The 23,295-nt window shown below is 41.0% G+C and overlaps 1 protein-coding gene across 2 annotated transcripts in view; it reads left to right on the forward strand.

Annotated features, from left to right (window-relative positions):
* GOLIM4 (golgi integral membrane protein 4) overlaps positions 1 to 17,967 on the forward strand; it is a 32,360-nt gene extending 14,393 nt beyond the window's left edge. The window contains exons 3-16 of one of the 2 annotated variants that reach the window (XM_013174658.3): positions 1,005 to 1,054; positions 1,805 to 1,858; positions 2,377 to 2,527; positions 3,849 to 3,931; positions 4,489 to 4,572; positions 7,418 to 7,585; positions 8,371 to 8,703; positions 9,973 to 10,211; positions 10,792 to 10,871; positions 11,344 to 11,453; positions 12,697 to 12,864; positions 13,604 to 13,672; positions 15,663 to 15,743; positions 16,089 to 17,967. In XM_013174658.3, coding sequence (XP_013030112.1) covers positions 1,005 to 1,054; positions 1,805 to 1,858; positions 2,377 to 2,527; positions 3,849 to 3,931; positions 4,489 to 4,572; positions 7,418 to 7,585; positions 8,371 to 8,703; positions 9,973 to 10,211; positions 10,792 to 10,871; positions 11,344 to 11,453; positions 12,697 to 12,864; positions 13,604 to 13,672; positions 15,663 to 15,743; positions 16,089 to 16,241 — 1,823 coding nt within the window. In that variant the 3' untranslated portion in view covers positions 16,242 to 17,967. The remainder of the gene's footprint in view (positions 1 to 1,004; positions 1,055 to 1,804; positions 1,859 to 2,376; positions 2,528 to 3,848; positions 3,932 to 4,488; positions 4,573 to 7,417; positions 7,586 to 8,370; positions 8,704 to 9,972; positions 10,212 to 10,791; positions 10,872 to 11,343; positions 11,454 to 12,696; positions 12,865 to 13,603; positions 13,673 to 15,662; positions 15,744 to 16,088) is intronic. The other variant, XM_013174659.3, reaches the window with a different exon arrangement.
* Positions 17,968 to 23,295: the final 5,328 nt, after the last annotated feature.

The following is a 23,295-nucleotide window of genomic DNA, read 5'->3' on the forward strand; positions in this document are numbered from 1 at the left end:
ATACCTACAACAAAAATGTATATGGAGTATGGGCGCATGTAAATCCTGTTACAGCATAATGAAGTGTTAAACCTTGTAACAAAAACATGGGATCTTTTCCTGCATTCCAATGTGAAATTAGTCTGATGCAGTTAAATTGATTCACTCTGATTTACTTAAAGGTAAACATATGCTTGCATACCTTTTTCTGATTTAAAATTAAGTTCCTGATGTGTATGACAGAGAAATATTCACACATTTTATTTCTTACTACACTTTTATTTCTTACCTTTTTTTCTTAACATCTGCCCTCAATGAACCTTTAGCAGAATGCAAAAGTTTGAGTTTTCTCTAAGTCTTCCGTAGTTGTAAATTCACTGTAATTCTCAGAGTAAAGTCTGCATTATTGCTAAATCCGATGACTCAGCCACTGAGTTCAAATAACTACTTTAGCAAAAGTTAAGAACATTAAAAAAAACCTTAGTGTGCAGCTCCGGATAGCTGTCTGGTGCCATCTGGTGGATAGCTGCCTCATAGGTATGCAAAGGTGAGTCATCATTTTTAAATCCTGAAAAGGAGCGAAAAGAAGAAATTTCTGTTATGCTTCAATTTAGTGTTGACTTTCAAACTTTTCGAAGTACATATCTTTATCATAATACAAATATGCACGATTTATAAATGTCCTGTTCCTTTTGAATGATGCTACTGCGCCTCTGCGGAGAAAGCTCATGTGATGTATGTAATTGTTTCCACAGTCTTGAGCCTCTACATGTGAGCCTCATAGTCTATATCCCCTATATCTCACACATTTTTAAAATACATTGTTATTTATGATTTTTTTCTGAATGAAAATATTTGGTCAAAATATGAACATTTTGTTAAGTAATTCTGTTCTTGAAGATCTCTTGGAAAATTGTAACTGCATGAATATTCAGCTCGTAAGAGAATTTATATACAGATGGTTATGCTATTTAAGTGCAAATGTTTGTTTTTTTTTCATCTGTATTTTTCCTTTTATGTTTTAGATTTTCTTGTTTATAAACTAGAAGCACAGGAAACACTAAATAAAGGAAGGGTAAGTCTCATCATTCCTAGTACCAGCTTTTAATAGTTTGCTAATATTTGATGCCATTTGAGCTGCAAGAAAAAGGAAGTGCTTTGCAATTATAGCTGTTCAAAGGAAGAGGTCTCACAAGTGCTAATTGAAGGAGCTCTTATTCCATTTCTGCTCTGCCATTCTTAATTATTTTTACCTTTTATTTTATGAGACATAGATAATCTTTCTAGCAAATGAATTTAAGAAATATCCTCCTGTTTATAGTATTGCAGTTCTAACATTATGATGTTATTTTAAAGTGCAAAGGCAAATGAGAAGGCATTGGAAATCTTTTCATTGCTTAGTCTGCAGGAAAAAGGACAGTAACAGCTTTCTAACAAATGGTCTTTGAACTGAAAAGTATAAAAATAAATAAATAAATAATGAACCTGTTTTAGATACCAAGTGCCAGAAGGAAAGATGTGCCTGGTAAACCAGGACCCGGAGACCTGTAGAGAACTCTATAAGAAGAGAATAAGCTAGTATTTTATGGACACTTCAGGTTGAAAGTGGGAAGACTTTGTGAGCTGAGTTACGTATGTTAAAAATACACAGTTGCTGCAGTAAGTGCAAAAAATGCATACTTGTTATAGCCAAAACAAGTGGAGAGCTTAATTTGCTTCCTGTGAAGTTATGTCCATTGGCTTGCAACTGCTAAATAACCGTACGTACAGAGGTTAGAAGAATGACAGTATTGTTCTGATGAACACTTTTGTTTTCTTTTTACAGCAAGACTCAAATAGCCGATACAGCGCACTGAGTGTACAACACCAGATGTTGAAGGTAGGTGACTGAGATAACCAGTGTCACAGGACACTGGTATCCTGCAGTTTGAAGGGTTTACGGCCTCAGTGGCTTCTGGAAATTCATTCCAGAACATCAGTACACTGATGGTGCCTTCCTCTTATAACAGTACTGTTGGAAGATGATTTACTGCAGTTTTTACTAGTCAGGCTTTCCAGTGGATAATCTAATCTTCTCAAATGCAATTACTTGCATGGAGCAGTGACTAATCAAACTTTACTTATTTTGGCATCTAAGGAATTTCTTAGACACATTCAGCAGCTCCCCATGGGACAGTGCAACTGCTGAGTGAGGTGACGTAGCCCTAGAACAGGAGACTACTCATCACAGAGATCATTTTGTGTTTGAAAGGATCTGCAGTGTGCATGCTTTGAATAATAAGCTTCCTTTTATGAAAGCTTCGTATTCATCTGGACTTATGAAATAAATTGCCAAAGACAATATTAGGCGGATATGCTAATACAGAACTGTTCCGGTGTCCAACCTGGTATTTGCAGAGTCAACATGAAGAACTAAAGAAACAGCATGCCGACCTTGAGGAAGATCACCGAAAACAAGGAGAAGAGTTTAGCAGAACATTCAGTGATCACAAGGAGAGATATTTACAACTGCAGCAGGAAAAAGAGCAGGAGATCTCTAAGCTGAAGGGTATATGCTGGCTCTCCATATTAAAGTGTGTGTCTGTCATTGTGTTTGTGTGATGTGAGACAAAAGCAGTTTCTCTGTTCTCGCTAACAGGTCATTCATGTACAGCCTATGCCTATGATAAGTTACATTTTCTTGATGATTTTCTGTGGCCTTTCTGAAAGCTTTTCATATTTGTGCCTCATGTTCCTGTCTAGATTAGGGAAGTAGTAAGAAATGTATCACTTAAAAGCCCATCAGTGTCAGAGGCTATCATTATCAGTATCATACCATTCATTTTTAGTTCTAAGATTCATATAAAACCTGGAGAAATAGGTTTCCCTCTTTGCCTTTTGTTTACAAAAAAAAGTTAAAGAATTTTTATCACTTCTATCAGAGATCTAAATGCGCCTTTTCATGAAGAGAGTTTACATACTTTGTTTCTCATAGACCTAATTTTCTGTCTTTCTCAGCTCCTCTGAAACATGTTGCACCTGTATACTTAGGGGATGAAGTATTAATTTTTTTACTCTTAGCATCCTGCTTCCTATTACGGAGATTTCTTGCAGTTTGCAGAACTCTTCAATCCTAATTATACAATAGCATAGAACAAAAGGGTGAGGCGTTCCCCATCAAGGGCCTTTGGCCACTTTCTGCCATGTGTCACTAACACGAGTTAGTTTTGGAGCTGTCTGCAGTTTTGTCTGCACAGTATTTTGCAGGCAGAGGCTGTGTTTATTAGTTCTGCCTTGGCACCACACCAGTGAAGTCATACAGCGAGCTCTTGGGCTGAGCTGGATTGCAGCCTAGCAGCTTGGCGTGTCGGTAGAGCTTGCTTGTCTCTGCTTACAATGTTCCACATCACCATAATGTAACAAGTGGGAAGAAAAGCCCCTCTCCCTGGTCCCAGAACATAGTGCTGCTTAAGTATGCTGGCCATCTGGGCACCTTTTCCAAAATAATAGCGTAGTCCTACAGAACGAAACTCTCACTCACCTGATGCGATGTGGGGGAAGAGGGAAGAGCTGAGGGTGTCTTCCTTTCTGCATTTTAAAGATTCAGATTACCATAATGAATTTTGCCATCTGCAGTCCCTAGAATGAACAGTAATGCATAGTTCCAGTTGCACAGTGGGTGCACCAAAATAAAATGTAACCAAATATTAAGTTTTCTCCTTAAAAATGTCAAGTTCTTGGGGGGGGGGGGATGTAAGGTAAGCAAATCCTACAATTACTCTAATCCAGTTTTACTATAGGAGTTGTTTAGAATTAACTGTAGTTCATGTTGCAGTGCTTTAGTATTATAAATCTGGGTTTAACCTCTCTATTTTGTTTCTTTTAAACAGAATCCTTGTATAATTTACGGGAGGAGAACAGACAGTTGAGAAAAGCTCACCAAGACATTCATACCCAGTTACAAGATGTAAAGGTAGGCTTTGTTTTGAAGGAGAACCGTCAAAACAATTGGCAACAAGAACAAATTTCCCAAGTTTTAACAAGCCAGAAATGGATGCTATCAAAGAGTTGCAGTTTATCTACTGTGGCAAAAGAAGAATATAGCTGAACTGGATTTCTCGTCTTCTGCCACCAGCATTTAAAGAACATGCTCATTTAAAATAACTAATTAAAAAAGACTAAATCGGAAGAGAAGTATTTAGTATAGAAATCGGAAATTTGACTAAGTAATGAACTGTGTGTTTGCCAAAAAGAACGTTTCCCAGCTCTATTTTATCAAGAATTTATTGAAATCGACTCCAATTTTTAGTTACATAAATTCTGGCCTTCGAATTTTCTTTCCTGGCACGCTCACTTTCTCTGTGCTTAATATGCATTCCAGGTTAAATAAATAAATGCTGTTATGCCAACTCGGTATTTTCATTTTGGAATACACTGAATTATCTTCTTAGCTCAGAACCCCCCAGGCTACCTAATTTACCTTTAGAACGACCTTTGTGAAACATGTAATGTTCTTTTTTTTTTGTGTAGCAACAGCATAAGAATTTACTCTCCCAGCACAACCAGCTTGTAGTGACATTGGAAGACCACAAGAGTGCACTAGCTGCTGCACAGGTCAGAAAGGAAAGCAGCCTGTAGTAGCTCTAACCTTCCTTAAAACTGGTTTCTCTTAGTTCAGCTGACTGTAACGTTCTGCATGTAGCCTTTCGCATGGGGAATTTGCAGGTAGCACCATGCTGCACACTGCAGAGAAATGCATGAGTTAAAAGGTTGCTTTCAAGAAGAAGCTGCAACAGCTTATCTGGCTGTCAGAAAACACAAAGCTCTGTTTGTAGGCCCAAGAGCGCATGTATTACTGGTAAGAAAAGTACCCCTGCATTCACGAGAGCTGTAGAATACCTTTCTCTGTCTTCTCTGATAGAACTTCTGATAGTTTAACGTCTCACTTTCTGACATTCACTTATATCACTTTTAAAGACCTCAATGCAGACGTATTGATATATCATGAAGTTCCATTTTGTGTACAACTAGAAGGTCTAGAAGGCTATATACATCAGTGCTACAGGGATCGGGTATATATGGAAGTATGCAAGTGCCATATGAAACCTAAATTAGGTTTTTGTTTAAAAAAGGCAGCATTGTCTTAAATGCCAATTTCAAATGATCTGTCCACATAGCTCAAACTTTGCTAGACTATGGCAAATTCAGTCAGCTGTACAGCCTGTGTAGGTCACAGGGGATCAGAAATTAGGAGTAAGGAAGGAAATTTTGAGCAAGGAAGACTTTGGTGAAAGATCAGAGGGAAGGTAATGAGGCAGCATGAAGATACTCTTATTCTTGGCTAATTTTCTTCATTTGAGGGTTTTTCAAGGTCCAAAAAAATCATGAGTAGGACTAAAAGGACTGAGTTTATTTGAGTTCTGCTTGTTTTATGTGTCACATATAGATATTCAAAAGATAGGGAAAGACCAGAAAAGCCCCTCAGAGAATAAATATGTGAAGATTCTTAATTTCCAGCACTGAAAACATACTGGAAGCTAATTGTAACCTCTCCTCCCACTGGCCCTATTAGTTACATGGTACATATTTGCTTATATCAGAAACTCACCCAGAGCAGATTGAGGGTCTGATGTAAGGTCCACTAAAGCCAAAGGGAGGCTCCTCTTACTTCTGGCTTTTATTCAGTTCTTTATTTCGAACACCTGTGTCACACACAGCCTTTCTATCTGCAATCAGACTGTGGCATTTCTCATGGAGAACCTTTGTTCAAGTGGAGGATCTTGTAGAGCCTTTCAGAACAGAAGGCGTTCAGCACAGTCATGCAGTTTTTCCTGCAAACTAGCTACAGAAAGTTCACAAGGAATTATTGCTTAGAAACACAGCTCTGTAAATTACCCTGCTGTTTCTAGGTGTATTCTAGACATAAAATATCAGTAGTTAACACAGCACTAAGGTACTTGTGACCTGAATCTTTAAGGCGCTGTGATCTTTGTCCTTTCCCATAGCTCAAACAGCCAGACAGATCCTTCATATATTTTTACAAACCCCGTCTGTCTGCCAGCATTAATACCTTTCAGGCTGTGGCCTTGGATCACAGTGTTCAGCTTAGAATGATTTGTATGGTGGGGTGGAGTACTTTGATTCTAGACGTGCACAGTTTAAATATCCACATGTCTTAGGCTCTCTGCATGGTCAGTGAGTGGGGAGAAAAATCAAAGATCTGTGTATTAGTCTTTTGATAAGTAAATACTGTTTTTTACTCTAAAGTTTCTTACTGGACTCTCCAGCAGCTAATCAGGGAACAGCAGTGCCCTTCTGGAATGATGAGTGTAATTACTTTGAACTCTGCTTTGCTTTGCTTTTAGGCCCATCCGTTTTAATGGATGCCATAGTCTTTTGAAGATGCCTCGAGGTGCGTCTAAATTCAGAGCTGTTATGCATTGCATCATGTCAATCCGTAGCACTGTGGATATTGTTTTGTATGAGTATCATGCATTGTACATCAATGCATCGTGCCTGTCTGCTGTACTATTGATTGCTATGATACCACATAACACACACGAAGTGACACACACAGTGCTGAGTGTAAAGCGTAACGGTTCTAACCCGAACTCTTAAATGACTTATGAAATATGCACCTCTGACTTCAAAACAGTAAACACTCCCACCACCTCCACTGGAGCAAAAGAGAAACCCTGTCATGGGGCACCACCTCTTGCCTGTGCAGTTGGTCAGCTTTTATAAGTCTTACGTCTCAAAAATTTTACTCTGTTCTTCTCTGCTGCATAGACAGTGACTGGTGTGCCAGTCTTGCTTCTCACGCTGGACTTCAAAGCTTGTTGAAAATACTCTGATCTTGTACAGAGTTAAACTGCAAACCAAAATACAACATCCTACTGTTGCATTTTTTTTCTTCCTTTTTTTCTTGCTCTTCACCAAAGGTGTTCTGTGACTTTCTTTGCCTCAGTTGTGTACCTTGACTGTTGTCTTTTTTAACACCTGCCTAAATATTGTGGAGTTGGCGTTTTCACGGTGTGTATATAAACTCCTGGCTCCAAAAAAAATGAACTGCTTTCTACTGGTAAAGAAGTTGTGGTGCTCTTAATTTCCCTCGCTTTAGTCTACCAAGAAAACTGAATCATCCTCTTCTGACAATTCTGCTTGGCATGAAAAAAACAAATCTTTGTCTTTGTCCCATGGGGATTTTTCCAGCATCTTTGTATGCATGTGCACTTTGGCTGAAAAGATTGTGATGAATCAATGCTGTTTAGCGCATGGAAACAACCAATCTTAAAACCTCTCATCCCTGCTCCTCCCCAGTCTTTGCTCTGATGTGAATATCGAGTCTTTTTCTAGCATATGTCTTGCCAGCAAGTTCACTCGGGGTGACTGTTTTATTGAAAGAGTTTTATTGTTTTTTGTTGATCGGGACACGGTGTAACTAATGTGTTGACTTTAGTCCCAGGTGGAGGAATACAAACAACTGAAGGACACACTAAACAAAATGCCAAGTTTCCGACAGCCCGAGAAGTTGGAACAACCAAATGAGCAACCAGAGGTGCGGGCACCGTCTCCCCACAGCAGCCTCCCAGTACACCGCGAAGCTGTGGCTGAACAGCCTAAGGAGGTACAGGGCACTGACTGGAGCTATGGGAAATAGTTCTCATTCAGCAAAACACTAGCTGTGTGCTCAGCTTCCATTAGAAGCATGTGGATAATTATACGTGTTTGTCACTTCTTGAATAAGGTAGTTAGGAACAGTTTAATTTGATTGAATAGTAGAAAACTACGGTCAAGATGACGTTCAAAGGCCTTTAAAACGGTTTTATGTAAGCTGTTTTCAGAAGTTGCTAAAAATATGAAATTTAATAATACGCTGTCCCTAACATTTTAGATATTTCATGTGTTATAAAAAGCTCTAGCTTAGTTCTGAAGAAATTCTCTCTTCATGCATTTCATAAGGTTTCAGTGGCACACTTGAAGTCAGTATACTTAAAATTGACATACTACCTGATGCTGAAAGATAAAAAAGGCAAAGATGTGGGTAAAGTCTACAGGTTAAAATGCCAGTTGTGTTTTTGTTTTACTAGAGTTATTGACTGGCAGAACCTACAGGAAATAAAAACAGAGCATTCTTTTTAGATACAAAATTGTAATAGTTTCATTCCACCTCAGAATAAAGTGAGGCTTAAACTGCATTTATGATGCTATTGTGCAACGAGTTGTTTAGCTATGTAGAGCCAGGAGCTGGGTACTCATCCCTTTTGGCAGGAAGGGTAGTTTGTTCTGAGGCAGGCACTTGGCTCTCCTGACTACAGATCCGCTACTGCAGGCTGGAATAAAGGTATCTATATCTGCTCTATAGCTCTCTTGAAAATATGAAATCCTTAATGTCTTGTGCTTGTTTTTCAGAATGAGAAACCAAAAGAGAGAGAAGAAATAAATACCCAGGAAAGAGAAGACAGAGTTGAGCCTTTTCATCTACAAAGAAGGCCTAATGAGGGCCAGCATGCCAAAGAACTGAACATTCAGGAGCAACAAGAAGCTGGAGAGGATGATGAGCAACATGTTGATCAAGTTGAAGAGGAACACAAAAAAGAACTTGAGGAGGAAGAAATGGAGCAGGCAGGTCAGCCTGAGCACTTAGAAGAGGAACAGGATCAAGTACCAGAAGAACACGAGTGGAAGAAACAGGAACAGAAGGAAGAAGAAACCAACATGTTGGGTGAACGTTCTCAGTCAGAGGTATGGAGCACTTCTCTTTCCTACTAATTGATTAGATTTGCTGTTGAAATGGAGGCATCTCTTCTCACTGCTGGCCCTATATCGCATTCACCTGTTCCTAGATAAAATCATATTTATAGAAAGCTTGGGATTCAGAGCACTCACCTGGTTTTAGGTAAAACTAATGTCATATTTATAGAATATTTGGGATTCAAAGCACTTAGATGCATAGGATCCAGCCTCAACTTCAGCACATGCTCACTGCTCTGCTTGCCAAGTGCAGCTTAATGAACATTAATTCTGCTGATAAAAAGCAACAGATGGAAGAAAAGAGCTGTCAGGTTGAATCCTATCTCCTGCTTTAAATTTGAGGCCTGTGGTAGGTGATGGAAAGAAGATAGGTGAGGAGCACAAATCATAGAATATCCTGAGCTGCCAAGGACTTCTGTTCAGCACTTTGATGAAGAGATGTCCCACTTTACTAATTTGATGCATCTCAGCAAATTGCAGAGTTTCCTTTTCAGGTATAGCTGCCTTCTGTAAATGCTTCCATCCAAGGGTTCACTGTCATTTAAAAGGGAACTTTAACAACAAGATGAATGTGACTAAAATAGTCAGGGAAAACCAGTGCAGAGCAGTGGCAAGTCTTGCTCTGTGCAGCTCTAAATAAAACCAGTGAAACCTGGATTTACGTTCCAGATCGGATCTCCAATGGAAAATACGTTTTACTGATCTCACGTTAGGCCTTGTAAACACTTACTCTCCTAGCAGATTAACTGTGCAACTCCAATGGGATGAGAAGTCATTGCTGAACAGGTGCAGCGGATTAGAACAACAGCGATAGGTTAAGCTGTGAAAGAAGAGTTACAATTTGGCTGTAAAGAATGTGCAGCGTCTCACTTAAGGCTCACAAGCAGCCCCTACTGAAACTACCCATAGTCAACAGAAGCCTATTTACTGTCTTTATTGCCAGCCCTCAAAGCTTTTTCTATCTGGTAACATGTTGGCTTTTTTTATTAACGTGTAAGAAATGCATGGCTTCCCCAAGTCCATTATCCTCTTAGCCATGTTCTCCACAAACATGTCAAAACTTCCAAAGTTTGCGCAGTGAAAAATTAATACAAATTTAAACAGACAAAAATAAACAAAAAATCTTGTCTGTAATTTTCTTGATTGCATGTAGCATCGGTGTAACTTTCCCTCTTCTTTTTGGTGCTATAGGTTTTTTGCATGCTTGCTTCTGATCATTGAATCTAGGATTAAACTATGACTAAAACATTTCTCTGACAGATAACACCAACAAAAGCTGTAACAAAAAGATATAAGGCAGCCTATGAGCAACAGCTGGAGCAGCAGCACCTTGCAGCCCAAAGAGCGGAGGAGGCTGATCAGCTGAGAGAACATCAGGAATCGCTGCACCAGCAAAGACTGCGAACACAGCTATTGCGGCAGCAGCAGCTTCAAGAAAAAGAGCTTCAGCTACAGAAAGAGGCAGAACACGGGGAAAAACTCTATAAAAACCGGCTAAGGTTAAATTCTTTTACATAAGCTTGTTATGATCTGGGCTCCGGGCTTCATGGCTTCCACCACACAACCACTGACAAGAGGCTGGTTGAATGCTATGAACCGGGACTGCCCAGAAACTAAATAAATACAGTGGGCCTCATTTCCTTCTTTCCAAGGATAAATCTGATTGCTATTTTTAAGGGTGGTTTTTGGTGGATTTTGGTGTTGTTTTGTTTTTTTCCCTTTTACTATAGAAGCTTCTGATGTCTGGAGTAATGAGTGCGTGTTCCAGTTCATAGCATTTTGCTTTGATTATGGACTACACTAGCTTAGGAGTTCTAAAAATACAAGTGAGATCCTGTTGGTATATATCAAAATATAAGTACAGAAGTTAGTACAGGGGAACAAATGACTATTGGTTCTATACAAAGCACCTTCTTTCAGGAAAGGTGATCCAAAAATACGACAGCTAATAGAGAGCTAGACTGGAACCCGTTCTGGCAGGAGCTGGGAGAGGCAGAGATGAGGTAGGGTAGTTTGTCTCTTGAACCAGAAACATTCTTTTTGAAGCTGAAATGATGAATTTGCATTTACTTTTCTCAGTCAACAGGCTCGTTATGATAACATGGACCATGACATCGTACAAGGCGAAGAAGAGCAAGGTATTCAGGAAGAAGAAGCAGGTAAGATAACATTTATGCCCCTACCATGTTCATAGGTTCCCTCTGAACTGCCTTTCATGTGAGATTTTAATATCCAGTTTGGATTTAAATGAAATACAAACTCAGTTTAAAACCCCAAGCTCAAATAACACTGGCTGAACTGACTGACTAAAATACAGGTGTTAATAAAGATCCTATCCATATTCCTGAAAAGAAGAGCGCCCTTTTGATTAAGCCACTAGGCTTGTGTCTCTGTTACGTTCCTGGCTCTGCCTATGATTTTGTCGGATGTCTTCAAATTGCATAATCTTCCAGTGTTGGTTTCCTACTAGCAGTAAAATAATTCTGTTGGCATTATCTGTTTAGTAAATGCTTCAGGGAGAAGCTAACTACTGCTAAAAGCACGTATGGAAGCTAGTATATAGGAAACTGTTTCTTAAAAGGGCTAAGTAGAAACTTCTGTAATACAATAATAATATCAAAAATTTGTCAGCTTATGAACGTGACAACCAGCACCAGGATGAAGGTGAAGATGATCAAAATAATGCAAATGAACAGCAAGAACCAGAACATCAAGTAGAAAATCAGCAGGTTGACGAATCAGTGAGTATGAATTAAGATGCTATGGATTGCAATTGCTACTGAAATGAAAACCCAGAAGTCTCATCTAACATAATTATACATTGCAGAAGTAAGGTGAAACAGAGGTCTGCTAGGAAGACAAGTTTCACAGTTTAAAGCTACATCCGAGATCTATTTAAAGTTGCTGTTACTGATTTGGGAAGAAATAAAAAAGAGCTTTCTTGTTGGAAGCAAGTTGCTTTTCTACATTCCTTTGATCTGTGCTTTATGTGGAATAAAGGATTTGGACTTAGCAGGGACTGAACAGGGAAAATTGGATTCAAAAAAATAACAGAAGTAATTCATTGGTGGTCAGTCAAAGAGTGGTGACTATTTTTTTTTTCTTATCATTAGATAAGAGGGTGAGAGCCAACTTAATAACCACTGAAACCAGCTGGAGTCTTCCCACAGGAATCTGTGATCACTAAATCAAAACCTTTTCAGTATTGAAGAAGTGTGAGCTCTTGAAAGAGAACATAACTGCAGCGCTGAATGCAGCCATAATATGGATTTCACAGAGTTTCAGGAGATCCAGTACTGTGCTTTCCCCAAGTTCCATCTTACTTGGTGTAGTAGAACATAAAGTGCATCATTTTTCCTCCCCTCGTCTTCAGCAAATTTATGTGTATAGCAGATATATCAAAGGAACTTTATATTGTCATTTATAAAGATATTGGAAACGCTTTTCTTGAAAAAAAAAGGCAGTAATAAAATGCTAATTTTTTGAATGGTAAAGTGTGATGAAGACTGCCTGTGTTGGTGTGTGTTTGGGATTTTTCCTCCATGCTCCTGTTAACATAGATGAGGTCAATATTATAGGACAGACTGATCATGAAAGATGTCATCAGCTCCTGAGCTGTGCACATTAATTAAACTCTTAGGTATTTTTTTTAAGCTGGTCTTATTAGGTATTGTCAGTTGACAGATAGTCAGTAAACAGAGTTCAGCAGCTGATGTGAAATAAGTCATCAGCTTCATTCCAGGTTTTAGCATGCAGTTCTGTCCTCTTAGCATGTGTTCAGTACTCTTTCTTTCAGAACTGACAATTCTCTGTTGACTAGGTTTTGATGTAGTGACCCCTGATGTGTGTAGAGATTCCAGCTGGTTTCAGTGGGTATGGAGTTGGCTCTACTATAGCTCATGCTCTAGGGTAGCTTTCAAGTGAAGTGGAATTTGGCTGTGAGATTAAAAATATGTATTTAATATTCATTTCTGAAAATTACAGAAGGCAGCCATGGAAGATTTGAACCCTGCTGATGACCCCAACAACCAGGGAGAAGATGAATTTGAGGAGGCTGAGCAAGAGAGAGAAGAAAATCTACCAGATGAAAATGAAAAGCACAAGCAGAACAGCGAGAAACAAGGACATCCGGGAGTGGAAGAGCACCTAGTGGTCAGTAAAGGGAAAGAAAGATCTGCAGGTGCCCTTTAAGAACAGTGTGTAGCACTGCCTGATGATAGAACACTGAACTCCAGTCTTAAAGATCTTTTTTAAACCACGTATGATGTGCAGGTAGAAGTATGAAACTATTCCTGGTGATACACCAGTACAGCTTTCATCATGAGATTCACTCGGCAAGGTTCTGTAATCTCACACTTAAGGGTGCCCCTATTTCCCTTCCCGTAAGTGCCTGCAGGAACTCCTGTTCGTACGATCTTACTGTTTTTGCACAAATTCCTGCTGTGCTGTTTCCATGCCATCAGCACTCAATCGACTGTAAGCAGTGGTGTCCATTTCCTTCTATGGTCATTCCAGTGAATGCTGCACAACTTGAGTTGTGTTCACTCTGTAAACTTTTCTAGGCAGAGATAATTTGTATTTTTATGACATCAGTCTTTATTGGTAAGAGTACGTCATTGTCTTCCTGATTAGTATGGAAAGTCTTGCTTTATTCTGTGAAATGAATTTTATTTTAATCATTCTGCTGTCTATTTTTTAATTTAGGGCAATTCTAAATCATGTAGCCAGGCTATCATTAATGCTAATGAAAGCACTATAACTTCGTATGCTGTTATTGTTCCTTTGCCTTGACATGAAGTCTTTAGTCCCAGAACAAGAAGCTTTAACCCTTGGTCTTCTAAAATTAATAGGTATGTACGCAGAACTAAATTTTAACGTGATCTTTCTGCAGATGGCAGGAAATCCTGACCAGCAGGAAGATAATGTGGATGAACAGTATCAGGAAGAAGGAGAAGAAGAGGTAAGAAAACAGAAGTAAGGCGTATGTGGACTCACGTAGCATAGCAAATGCTCTTTAACTTTCAATGTTGGTATCGTTTCTAACTGCAAAATGAACCCAAATCACTTTGCCAATGGTAGTTTCTGACTTTGTGAAACCTAGGGAGTCTTTGCCATTACCCTGCTCTCCACTAATGAACACATTTAGTGTTATTCATGCTTACCTGTTGTAATCTATTAGTGTTGTAATCTATTAGCCTTCCGTACAACACGGCATTAATTGTGCAATAATTGAAAAGATTAAGCCATTCACAATGCAAGGAAAAATTCCTGCAAACCTCAAGCCCTTTGGAGGTCATTGAAAACCTCGTGAACTTTGCACCCTTAATCACACGCTGCTGTTCTGAGCCAAGTGCTTTCTTGGTCAGCTATTTACTCTTCAGGACTGACTTGGATTTATCTGTGCTCCTCCTAAGCAGTCCAAGTTGTGTAAGCCCCTACTGTTCATGGAGTCAAGCAGGAAGCTGTTAGCACATTGCTTTGAACTGGAGGAAGAAGGGACTTTTCCTTCGTACGTTGAATGGCATGCTCATTATGCATGCAGCAGCATATATTCTGCTCTGCATTTCTTCAATACGTACCTAATCAATTGCTGTTTTCTACTTCATACTTAATGATTCCCAAAAAGCAATAGAAAAGGCTATTCATTATTCAGTTGTGGGGAGTACTTTGTCTAGATTAGCTGGAATGCAATTAGAATTCACCAGTCCAAAATATGGTTACTTAAATCAAATTAGGTCATCAGGAACTGGGAATAGTTGGCCTTTGGCAATTACCTTGGCTTACAGGAAATAATTTGATGCATGTTTCATGAAGGACTAGAACCAGCGTGCTTACTGGAAGTATTAAGAGTGAGCAGCGATTGAATGGGTAATCAAGAGTGAGGTAAGATGCTATAATTAGGAACAGTTTCTTTAGTGTGGTGACTAAAATACTGCACACTGGAAAGATTATTCAGATCTTTCCAATAAATCCTTCAGTGATCCAGGTTTGATGGTTGCTTATCTCATAGCAGTAATGCCTAACCTCAAACAGCATGTTCACAAGCAGCTTTCTCCTCCTGATGGAAGAAACTGATAAATAAACTGTCCTGCTACTGGTGAAGGTTGATACAAGGAGGGAGAGAAAAAGTATTTGGCTGTTGCTACTATCTGCTACAGGAAGGGAGCCCAGTGAGAAGCAGCACTTGTATTCCTGCTGTTACGGCAGGGGTAGGTGGCAGCAGTGAGTGGTGAATATTTCCCAGCCAGGTGAAATGGCTGTTTTCCACGGGGGAAGCTGAAAGGCTTTCAGGAAGCATCTTCCCCAACTTGTAGGACATCATTTGGAGCAGATGTGCACAAAAGCTCACCATTTTCCAACAGAAAATCAAGTTTACTTCTTTCTAATTTGCACCTAAACATAAATAAACATAAAGGGACATGGAAATGAGGGAAAGTGCTGACATAAAAGAAAGGACGGAAGAGATTATCCTTCCCTACCAGTCCCCACTTGCTCTTCTGTGGTTTTCCAAGAGCAGTTAGCAGAGGGATCACTCAACCACTAGGAAAACATGGACAACGTTAGCATTAAATACGTACATCACCTATCAGAGCTGACATATTTATAGGAGTCCACAGCGGGATGGAATGTTGGTAGTGACTCTGCGTTGTCATGATACTCTCACTGTAAAAGACAAGGAGAAAATACTGTATGCGTCAAGTTAAATGTGGAAAAGCAATTTAAAATAAATTAGCTGATGATAAGAGGGTCTGTAAAAACTGCAGTTAAATACACTTTCAGAGGAATTGAGTTTCCTGATTTGTTCCTTTTTTCCTTTAACCTCTCCATGCCCTTTCCTCTTTTTAAGTCTTCATTCTGCAAAAGTTTAGCTGTGAAAATGTGCACCCTTATGCCTCAGGTTGCTTTTTTAAAGGAAGTTATAATGTACAGAACATCTCCGTGCTTTGCAGATTCAGGAAGATTTGACTGAAGAGAAGAAACGAGAACTGGAACGCAATGCTGAAGAGCCATATGGTGAAAATGATGAAAATGTGAGTACTGTGTAAACCCATAAACTCGGTGACATGACAGGATTAAACACCTTACACAGCTGGGATCATGTCACAGCGACACTGCACAATAATTGTAGTAGCTTTCTTTAGATTATAAACCTTAACATTTCACACTGTCTGAACTTCCTTTTGCTCATCCTTCCACCCCCACATACATTTTTGCTGCTTGAAGACCTCTGAAAAGTTTTTCCTGTGTTTGGTCATTGGCTCTAACAACTCTGAGTCATTTTTTGTGTTCGTTAACTTCCATCTCATGGCCCAAGAATAAACTATAATAAAACTGTCACTTCCATGGAATCTCTTACTTTTTTTTTTCTTAATCAGGCAGATGAAAAGAATAATGGGGGAGCAGATCAAGAGCAAGAAATGCCAGAAGAGAACAACCAGAAAGAAGTCCATGAAGAAAATTATGAAGAGGAGGAGGAGGAGGAACGTGGAGCTGCTGCAGCAAAAACACGTAGACGAGGGGAGATGTAGTCCTCAATCTTTTGCAGCACATACATTCCTGATTTTAAGAAAAACTTTTTTAGGATATTTAATTCCCCAAAGAAGTTTGTGTTTTACACTTTTTACTTTTCTATTTAGATGCTCTCATATGTTTATATGAATACAGTATTTTGATACTCTAGATTAGGATTTCTTTTCTATTAAAGATGTACATAAACAGACATCATATAGGTTTCATTTTCTATAGTTCTGGGCATGTTTTAAGAGGCCATTTTGTAACACATTTTCACCTTACCCAAGTCTGACAGGTGTTTGGTCTAATTTCAGATATGTTCAACGTCTGAGGGAATCTATGTAGTGCCTAAACCCAGTCTGTATTAGTCAAGTTTCATCTTCCTTGACACTACTTAGGGGACTAATGGCTGGCCACACTACTTGTCCAAGGCACAACCTGCAGTGCTCCTAGAGGCCTGCAGGCAGTTTCATTCATTGTAATCTCACGAGATTCTTCAAATCCTTAAAGATAAGCACATGCCCAGCTATTTGCAGGACCAAGCCTCTTACAGATGCAGGGCGGTTATAAAATATGCAAGTTTTACAAGCCTTCAGAATACAGCCAGGTTAACAGCTGCTCATTTTGGCAGCTGTTTATATACAGTTAAATTATGCATTTATTTTAATGAGCATACCTAGGTACTTCAATTACATGCACTACATAGCAGATAACGTAAATGGTGCTCGGCTGAGATGTGAGCTAGAAATCTATTTAGACTTGACGATCCGTTATGCCAAATGAAAACACTACAGCTGTCACACGAATGAAAATCTCCAGAAGGAACAATTTTGTCATCCTAGTTAATATATTATAAATTTGACTGGACAAATGTAATTCCATCACCTTAGTGACGTGCTTTCTGGAGACCGCAGAGGTGGTTAAGGCATTTTAAATGAGTTGGCACGATCGGTGCAAGATGTTGAACGAAGGCCTTTACCTTCTTTTACTTATTTATTTTTAAGTCTAATCTGGAAAGATTTCTGTGTCCTCTAGTGTGAAAATCAGACTAGAGACATCCTACAGGAGCTTTTTGAACAGCAAGCATCTCTAGCACTGCATGCCTAAATGTAAGGGAGAGGGGGGCGGGGAATGACACAAAATTGTGCCTTGGTAGGCTACTAGGAACATAATCACAGTGCATGAATATATACAATATTTGTATTGGTACAGACCCCAGTTATTTAATATATGTTATACGGAGAATGGGAATCTGGATTTCCTAGGCTATGCCCCATTGCTGGAAATGGGGCCACAGTAGCTTCCCATGAAAGTGTGTGTTAATATATAAAAGGAGAAGGTTTGGGATTTTTCCCTTTTTAAATAATGATGCATAGCAATGTTTTTAGTTTAACTTTTTATATGAATGTAATTTAATTCATTTTCTACTAACTCAATTATGTTTTATAGCTGGTTTCCATTTTTTGCAATTTTCCTGAGTATCCTAGACACAATGCTTATGTTTCATAGGAATATTTTCGTCAGCAAGTATTTTGGGTTTTAGCTACCATAAATCAGAGTTACCGTATGTATAAAAAAAAAAGTTTACATGATACTGTAAAATGTATAATATGTACATAATCTGCAGAATACAATTATTTTGGTAAATTGGCCTGTATTTTTAATGTCACTGTTGCAGTATTTAATTATTTGAGGCATAATAAAACTTGACTGCAGTCAATAAACTAGAATATAGTCACTGAACTTTCACAAGCGTGACAGTTTGTTTTATTTTGCCAAATGCTGTGTTCATACCATATTTTAAGATAGAGTACAGTAGAGACTGGCAGAGAGGGGAAGGGAAGGAGCAGCCATGGTGACATTTGCAGTGAAGTGGAGCTGTGCTAAGGCCAACGCTAACAATAGTGGCAGCTTTAGCTGAGTCTTTCCTCCTCTTGCAGCTCTTCTGTTGCCCCGTGGCAGAGGGCCAGGACTGGAACTCTGAAGGTACAGGTACAAATACTGAACTAAGCTGCACCTCAGAATACAAAGGGCTCTGTTTTCACAGTACCTCTCACACCTAGAGGTGTACTTCATTTACTTTAATGACACAGCATTGCCTGTTACGGAATGTATATGGCAGCTTCAGTGCTGGTGGAGATGCTGAGAATGGAGACTGTCTTCTGTCTCCTCCTCTTCTGCAGAAGTGGAAAAAGCCAAAATCATCTGCAGATGCAAATGATCTACGCTGTCTCTACCACTGTAGCATCGCCATGCCAAAATAAGCTGCTGCTTGTTCCTCCCAAGTCAAGAAAGCAATTGCTTGAGCAATTCTCGGATGAGGTTACACAGGGGCTTGCACGTTTTGCTGGATTATGGGCCATACTGCTGCCAAGGCCCCTGGGCACAGAGCACGGTTATTGTGCAGCTATGATGATACCCCTTGGTTTGCTGTCAGGCAGTGGGGCTTCACTTGGATAACCTGCGACTCCAGCAAAAGTCCAGAACGACAACAAAACTGCCCAGAATCAGAAGCTACAGAATAAGGGATCCTATTATGTCTTGTGTGAGCCAGTGTTCGCAGCAGATGCAATGTTTACTTCAGCAAGCCTAACGAGTTCAGCCAAGAAAGTCTTAATGAAAGCCTCTTCTGTTCTTTATCGAGGGCCTGCTCACTTCAGAGAAGAGTTACTTGACTGAAGATCAACTCTGAGTGAGACTTAAGTCTTGGCTGACAATAGCAGCGTGCAGGCTCCGTAACACGCCCCAGCTACCGCTCCAGCGATGACTGCTGGGGCTTCCCCAGGGCTCCCCGGCCAACCTCCGCTGCCGGCTGCCTCGGAGGCTGGCATGACTCAAAACATCATTCAATAATACAGTTCAAAAACGAACGCTGGCACAGGGGTAGGATTAGGGGAGCTCCTGCATCACAGGACAAACAACGCAGAGGGTCTGTGTTTGTATCGGTGTCCCTCCAAAGGCTGCTGGTTTTTAGCATGAATTTGTGAAATGTCTGATGGAAGCGTCCCTCTTCCTATCAGGGATTTTGGCTTACAAATATGAATAAGTTAGCACAGTTACACTCCTGAAAGAGCTCACATTCATGTCAGTGCTGACCGTTTCACGTTTGTCTGCAAGATGCAATTAAGAACGCAGCCATGTACTGAAGTAGATAAAGAAGGTTAGCTTTAATGAAAGGTTAAACTTCACGGGGAGTTTTATACACTGCCTTCCGCCAAGGGAACAAAATGTCATAGATGGCGTTTTGGAAAAGGCAGCATCCTGAATGAACAAATGATACTGTTAGCCGTTATCAAAATCAAATAGCCGCAGTCGTGTAAAAATGGGATTATGAAATTAATGCACAATCTGTCTGAGGTGCCTTATTCCACTGGTGTCAAAGCCGGTGGCAAGACCTGCAGGACAGACGAGCTCGCTCGTTCCTGGCAGGAGCTGCAAGGCACTGTCCTACCCCAAAAACTGCTGTGAACAGCCCAGGCCCTGCTCATCTGCAGGAGAGATGGAGCAGCCCTGCTCGCGGGTTGCAGTCCTTTCTTGTGACAGGCCAGAAACGCAAAGGCCCCAGAGACTGTTTATGCTGCTAAAGGCTCCTCACCCCCAAACAAATCCTACACAGATTTAGCTTTACTAACAGTTTTATGCTGCAGTGTCAAAGAGTAAACTCGGTTTCTGGGGAGACACACAAGCGCTCAGAGTGTTTGCTGAAAAAAAAGTTGGTGCAGAGCACAAATCGAGGTGGACGATTGCCAGAGACACCTCAGTGCACCTCCAGCATCAGCTCCTAAAAGCAGCAGCGGTGCCAACGAAAACTGCTCTATTCAAGTCACAGCTAACAGGGCCGGTGCCAGAAAACTGACATTAAAGAAAGATTAAAGGAGTTTTCTATTTCTCTGCGGGACCGACCAAGATGTGTGAGAAATGAACATATGCAAATGCCTACTGCAGCAGCCACACCGTGGAAAGCTGACGAGCAACCTCATGGCAAGTCCTGGACACCAGGGCTGCTTTATCAGCTTTTACAAGCTCAGCCCTGCACCAGAGCGATGCCGGGGTGCCGCTGGGATGTGGGGCACTTGGGAAGGATCTCCTGGGACCTGCACTACACCTCTCTGAATGTCCAAATCTTTCACTGAGGAGCAATAACGTTACATGGCACAGCAGAAACAACGGACTCCTTTACACTCTTTGGGCTTCCAAATGCTCCAGAAGACGTGGAAATAGTTCCAGTTGTCTGGCCGGTATGTCAGATGGCCACGTTACCCGATCGATTCGCTTGTGAAATTAGGGGACCTGGTGCGATGACTAAATAGGCTGAGATGTTTCCCATCTCAGGATCAATATTTTGATGTTTTCAAATGAAACATTGAAAATAATGCTGAAATTGAACAAGTCTTTGTCGAAGAGCTACAGTTCACAGTGATAAATGGGAGAGGCCACAAACCGTGTTATTCCTGAAAAGACATTGAGATTTGTTCTGGAGAAAGTTTCTTTGCACCGGAATACTGGACTACGTGAGATCCGTCTGCAGTTTCAGAATAATAGAAGAGTCACTTACAGAGGAATTTATTGGTGTTTTTATGTAGAGCTTCGTAACCTCTTCCAGGAGGCACATCTAGCTCCGCTATCCTGAAAACTGAAAACTCCAAGAGGTTGTGCAGATTACCTGGTGGCTGTTACAAACCAAGGTGATTCAGTGCAAGCCCGAGGAAGGAATATGTCAGAGCTGCTAGCCTGCTTCGACCTGCTCTATCGATTCTTACTGTGATGTAATTAGTTGTTCCCCAGGTCGTTCCTCAGGTGATGCCACTCTGTCCAGTGCTCTCCTTGGGGCTTGTCCTCACAGCAAAGGCCATTAAATTCACGCCTGACCTCGGTGCCCGCGACGCTCCCCATCGAGACAAACCTTCCTGTCATTTTGTTCCAGCTAACACAACGAACTTTTGGTCTGCCACTCTTAAATGCGACACTGAAAGCAGTTTTCTTGTCCTTTTCGGTGTCTTAGAGGTGTGGGATTTTTGATACAACATAAAGCATCACAGATGTATGGTCTAAGATCTAGCATGGGATGGATGTATTTTAAGTAGCAGCACAGAGTCGGGCCCTAGTTTTCAAACCTTTCCGTTCACTTGCCTGCACAGGATGATGATTTTCCTTCTGAAGCTGTTTTCTTGGGCTAGCTCTGTCCAGAAGCCAGCCAGCTGCCAGCTTGGCTTTCCAGGGGGCTCTGTTGGGCTCGCTCTCTGTTTCTGTTTACCGATCACTCAGCCACCGATTAACACCCCATCTGTACAGGCACTCAGCACAACGGTGCGCTGCCATTACAAGCCAGGCATCAGCTGCTGAATTTGTAGCGTGACAGATTTCAGTCCCTCCGAACGTCTCCCTGCCTCTGAAACCCACAAACTTCCTTACAGCACAGAGCAACAAAAAGCGGGGCTTCAGCCCTCCCAGGGGGGCCTTGGTTTGCTCGGTTCCTCTGATTTCACGGGGAGGTGAAGCCCTTGCACACCGTGCATTACCGGGCCCACGTTCAACAGCTCAGGGAGCGGAACCGCAGGGTATGCGCATCCTCTGCAAGAGAGGCCATCCATCTCACTTTTGGTAAATATTCCCCATCCCTCAAAAGATTTGTGCCCATATGGGCATCGTCTCTTGTACCGTATCAATGCCAACTTTGCATTGCCATACAAACCACTTACAGCGTCCTCAGAACGGACAGGTCGCTTCATTACTTGCTTTTACCAACAGGTAGCAAGCACGCTAACAGCCGACGTAATGCAATACCTAATAAGAGGATTAAGTAGAGAGGATTTCTCTTTAATATTGCATTAGCAATCGCAGATACCTTCCCTGCCTGTTCTAACTCCCTCACAGGATACGGTGTCCACACTTGTAAGGGAAGCTTGCTGACATCTGAGCAGTCAATAAATCTGCGTGTGTTTTTTAATGACCCCAAGAGTTGTTTCCACAGGCTCACATTATCTTCCCAACAATTTACCCTCATAAATTAGTAACTAACTTCAGGGCTTTTTAACCCGGGGACCTCATTTAGCTCTTTTGCATCTCTTCTGACTGTAAATCAAGACTCAGCGTGGGCCAGGCCCAAGCCCCCCTGACCGAGGCAACACCACAGGGGCAGAGGCAAGGAAGCCCCTGGTGCGTGCCATCAACCTGACACCCACAAACCTCAGCAAATAAACCTTCTCCAAGGAAATGGGTGATCCAGGAGCTAGGACGCTAGGTTTGGAATAAGCGGTTTTGAGTGTTTGCTGCTAAATCCTGCATGACATTTGAAGTTATTTTCACATTTGTGTTTCAATTTTCTGTCTATAAATGGGGAGGAAAGCACTTTGCTATCACACGAGGATTAGATCAATAAGAATATATTAAAGATTCATATATAAGTGCATTAAAATATCCACGCTAAGCTAATGCCTCCCATCTAAATACCATAAAATGCTCAGTGGGCTTTTGACTGAACCATTAAATGAAAGACTGTCAAATCCGAAACGTCCAGGAAAAAAAAACAGAATTACATTCTGCCATGACACACCGGGCAATTCCCATAAAATCGATGGGACTGCATGGCAGTAAATTGCCGGGGAGATGAGCTTTATTTCATGGCTCATAAATGAAGATGCGTCTCTAACAACCTGCGAGCCCTGACAGCTTTGCCTCTGGAGACAACCGGCCTCTCGGCCGCTGCGGCCGCAGCCTCCGTGCCCTTCCTGCTCCGTCCCTTCCCTGCAAGGGGCCGATGTCTGGTCCCTAAAAACACCGCGGGACGGCAGAGAAGCCACCTCAGCACTCGGAGGGCCGACCCCACCAAAACACTTGGCACGTGAGGAGGATGCAGGAGGGAACGTGGCATCGTTCAGTCCAACTGCGAAGGCCTCCATGGTGGGGTTTACCTCATGTCCGCCTGACAACCTTACGCTTCAACCAACCAAATGTTTCATTAATAATCTTGTCACTGCACATTAAAGAAGGAGACACGGAGAGGGAAGGCAGCGTGCCTGAAAGCAAACAGAAAATTTACGGCAAGGCCACAAATTGAAACGAGACCAGCGC

This window comes from Anser cygnoides, chromosome 9 (assembly GCF_040182565.1).
Source record: "Anser cygnoides isolate HZ-2024a breed goose chromosome 9, Taihu_goose_T2T_genome, whole genome shotgun sequence".
In the NCBI taxonomy this organism is placed as follows: domain Eukaryota; kingdom Metazoa; phylum Chordata; class Aves; order Anseriformes; family Anatidae; genus Anser; species Anser cygnoides.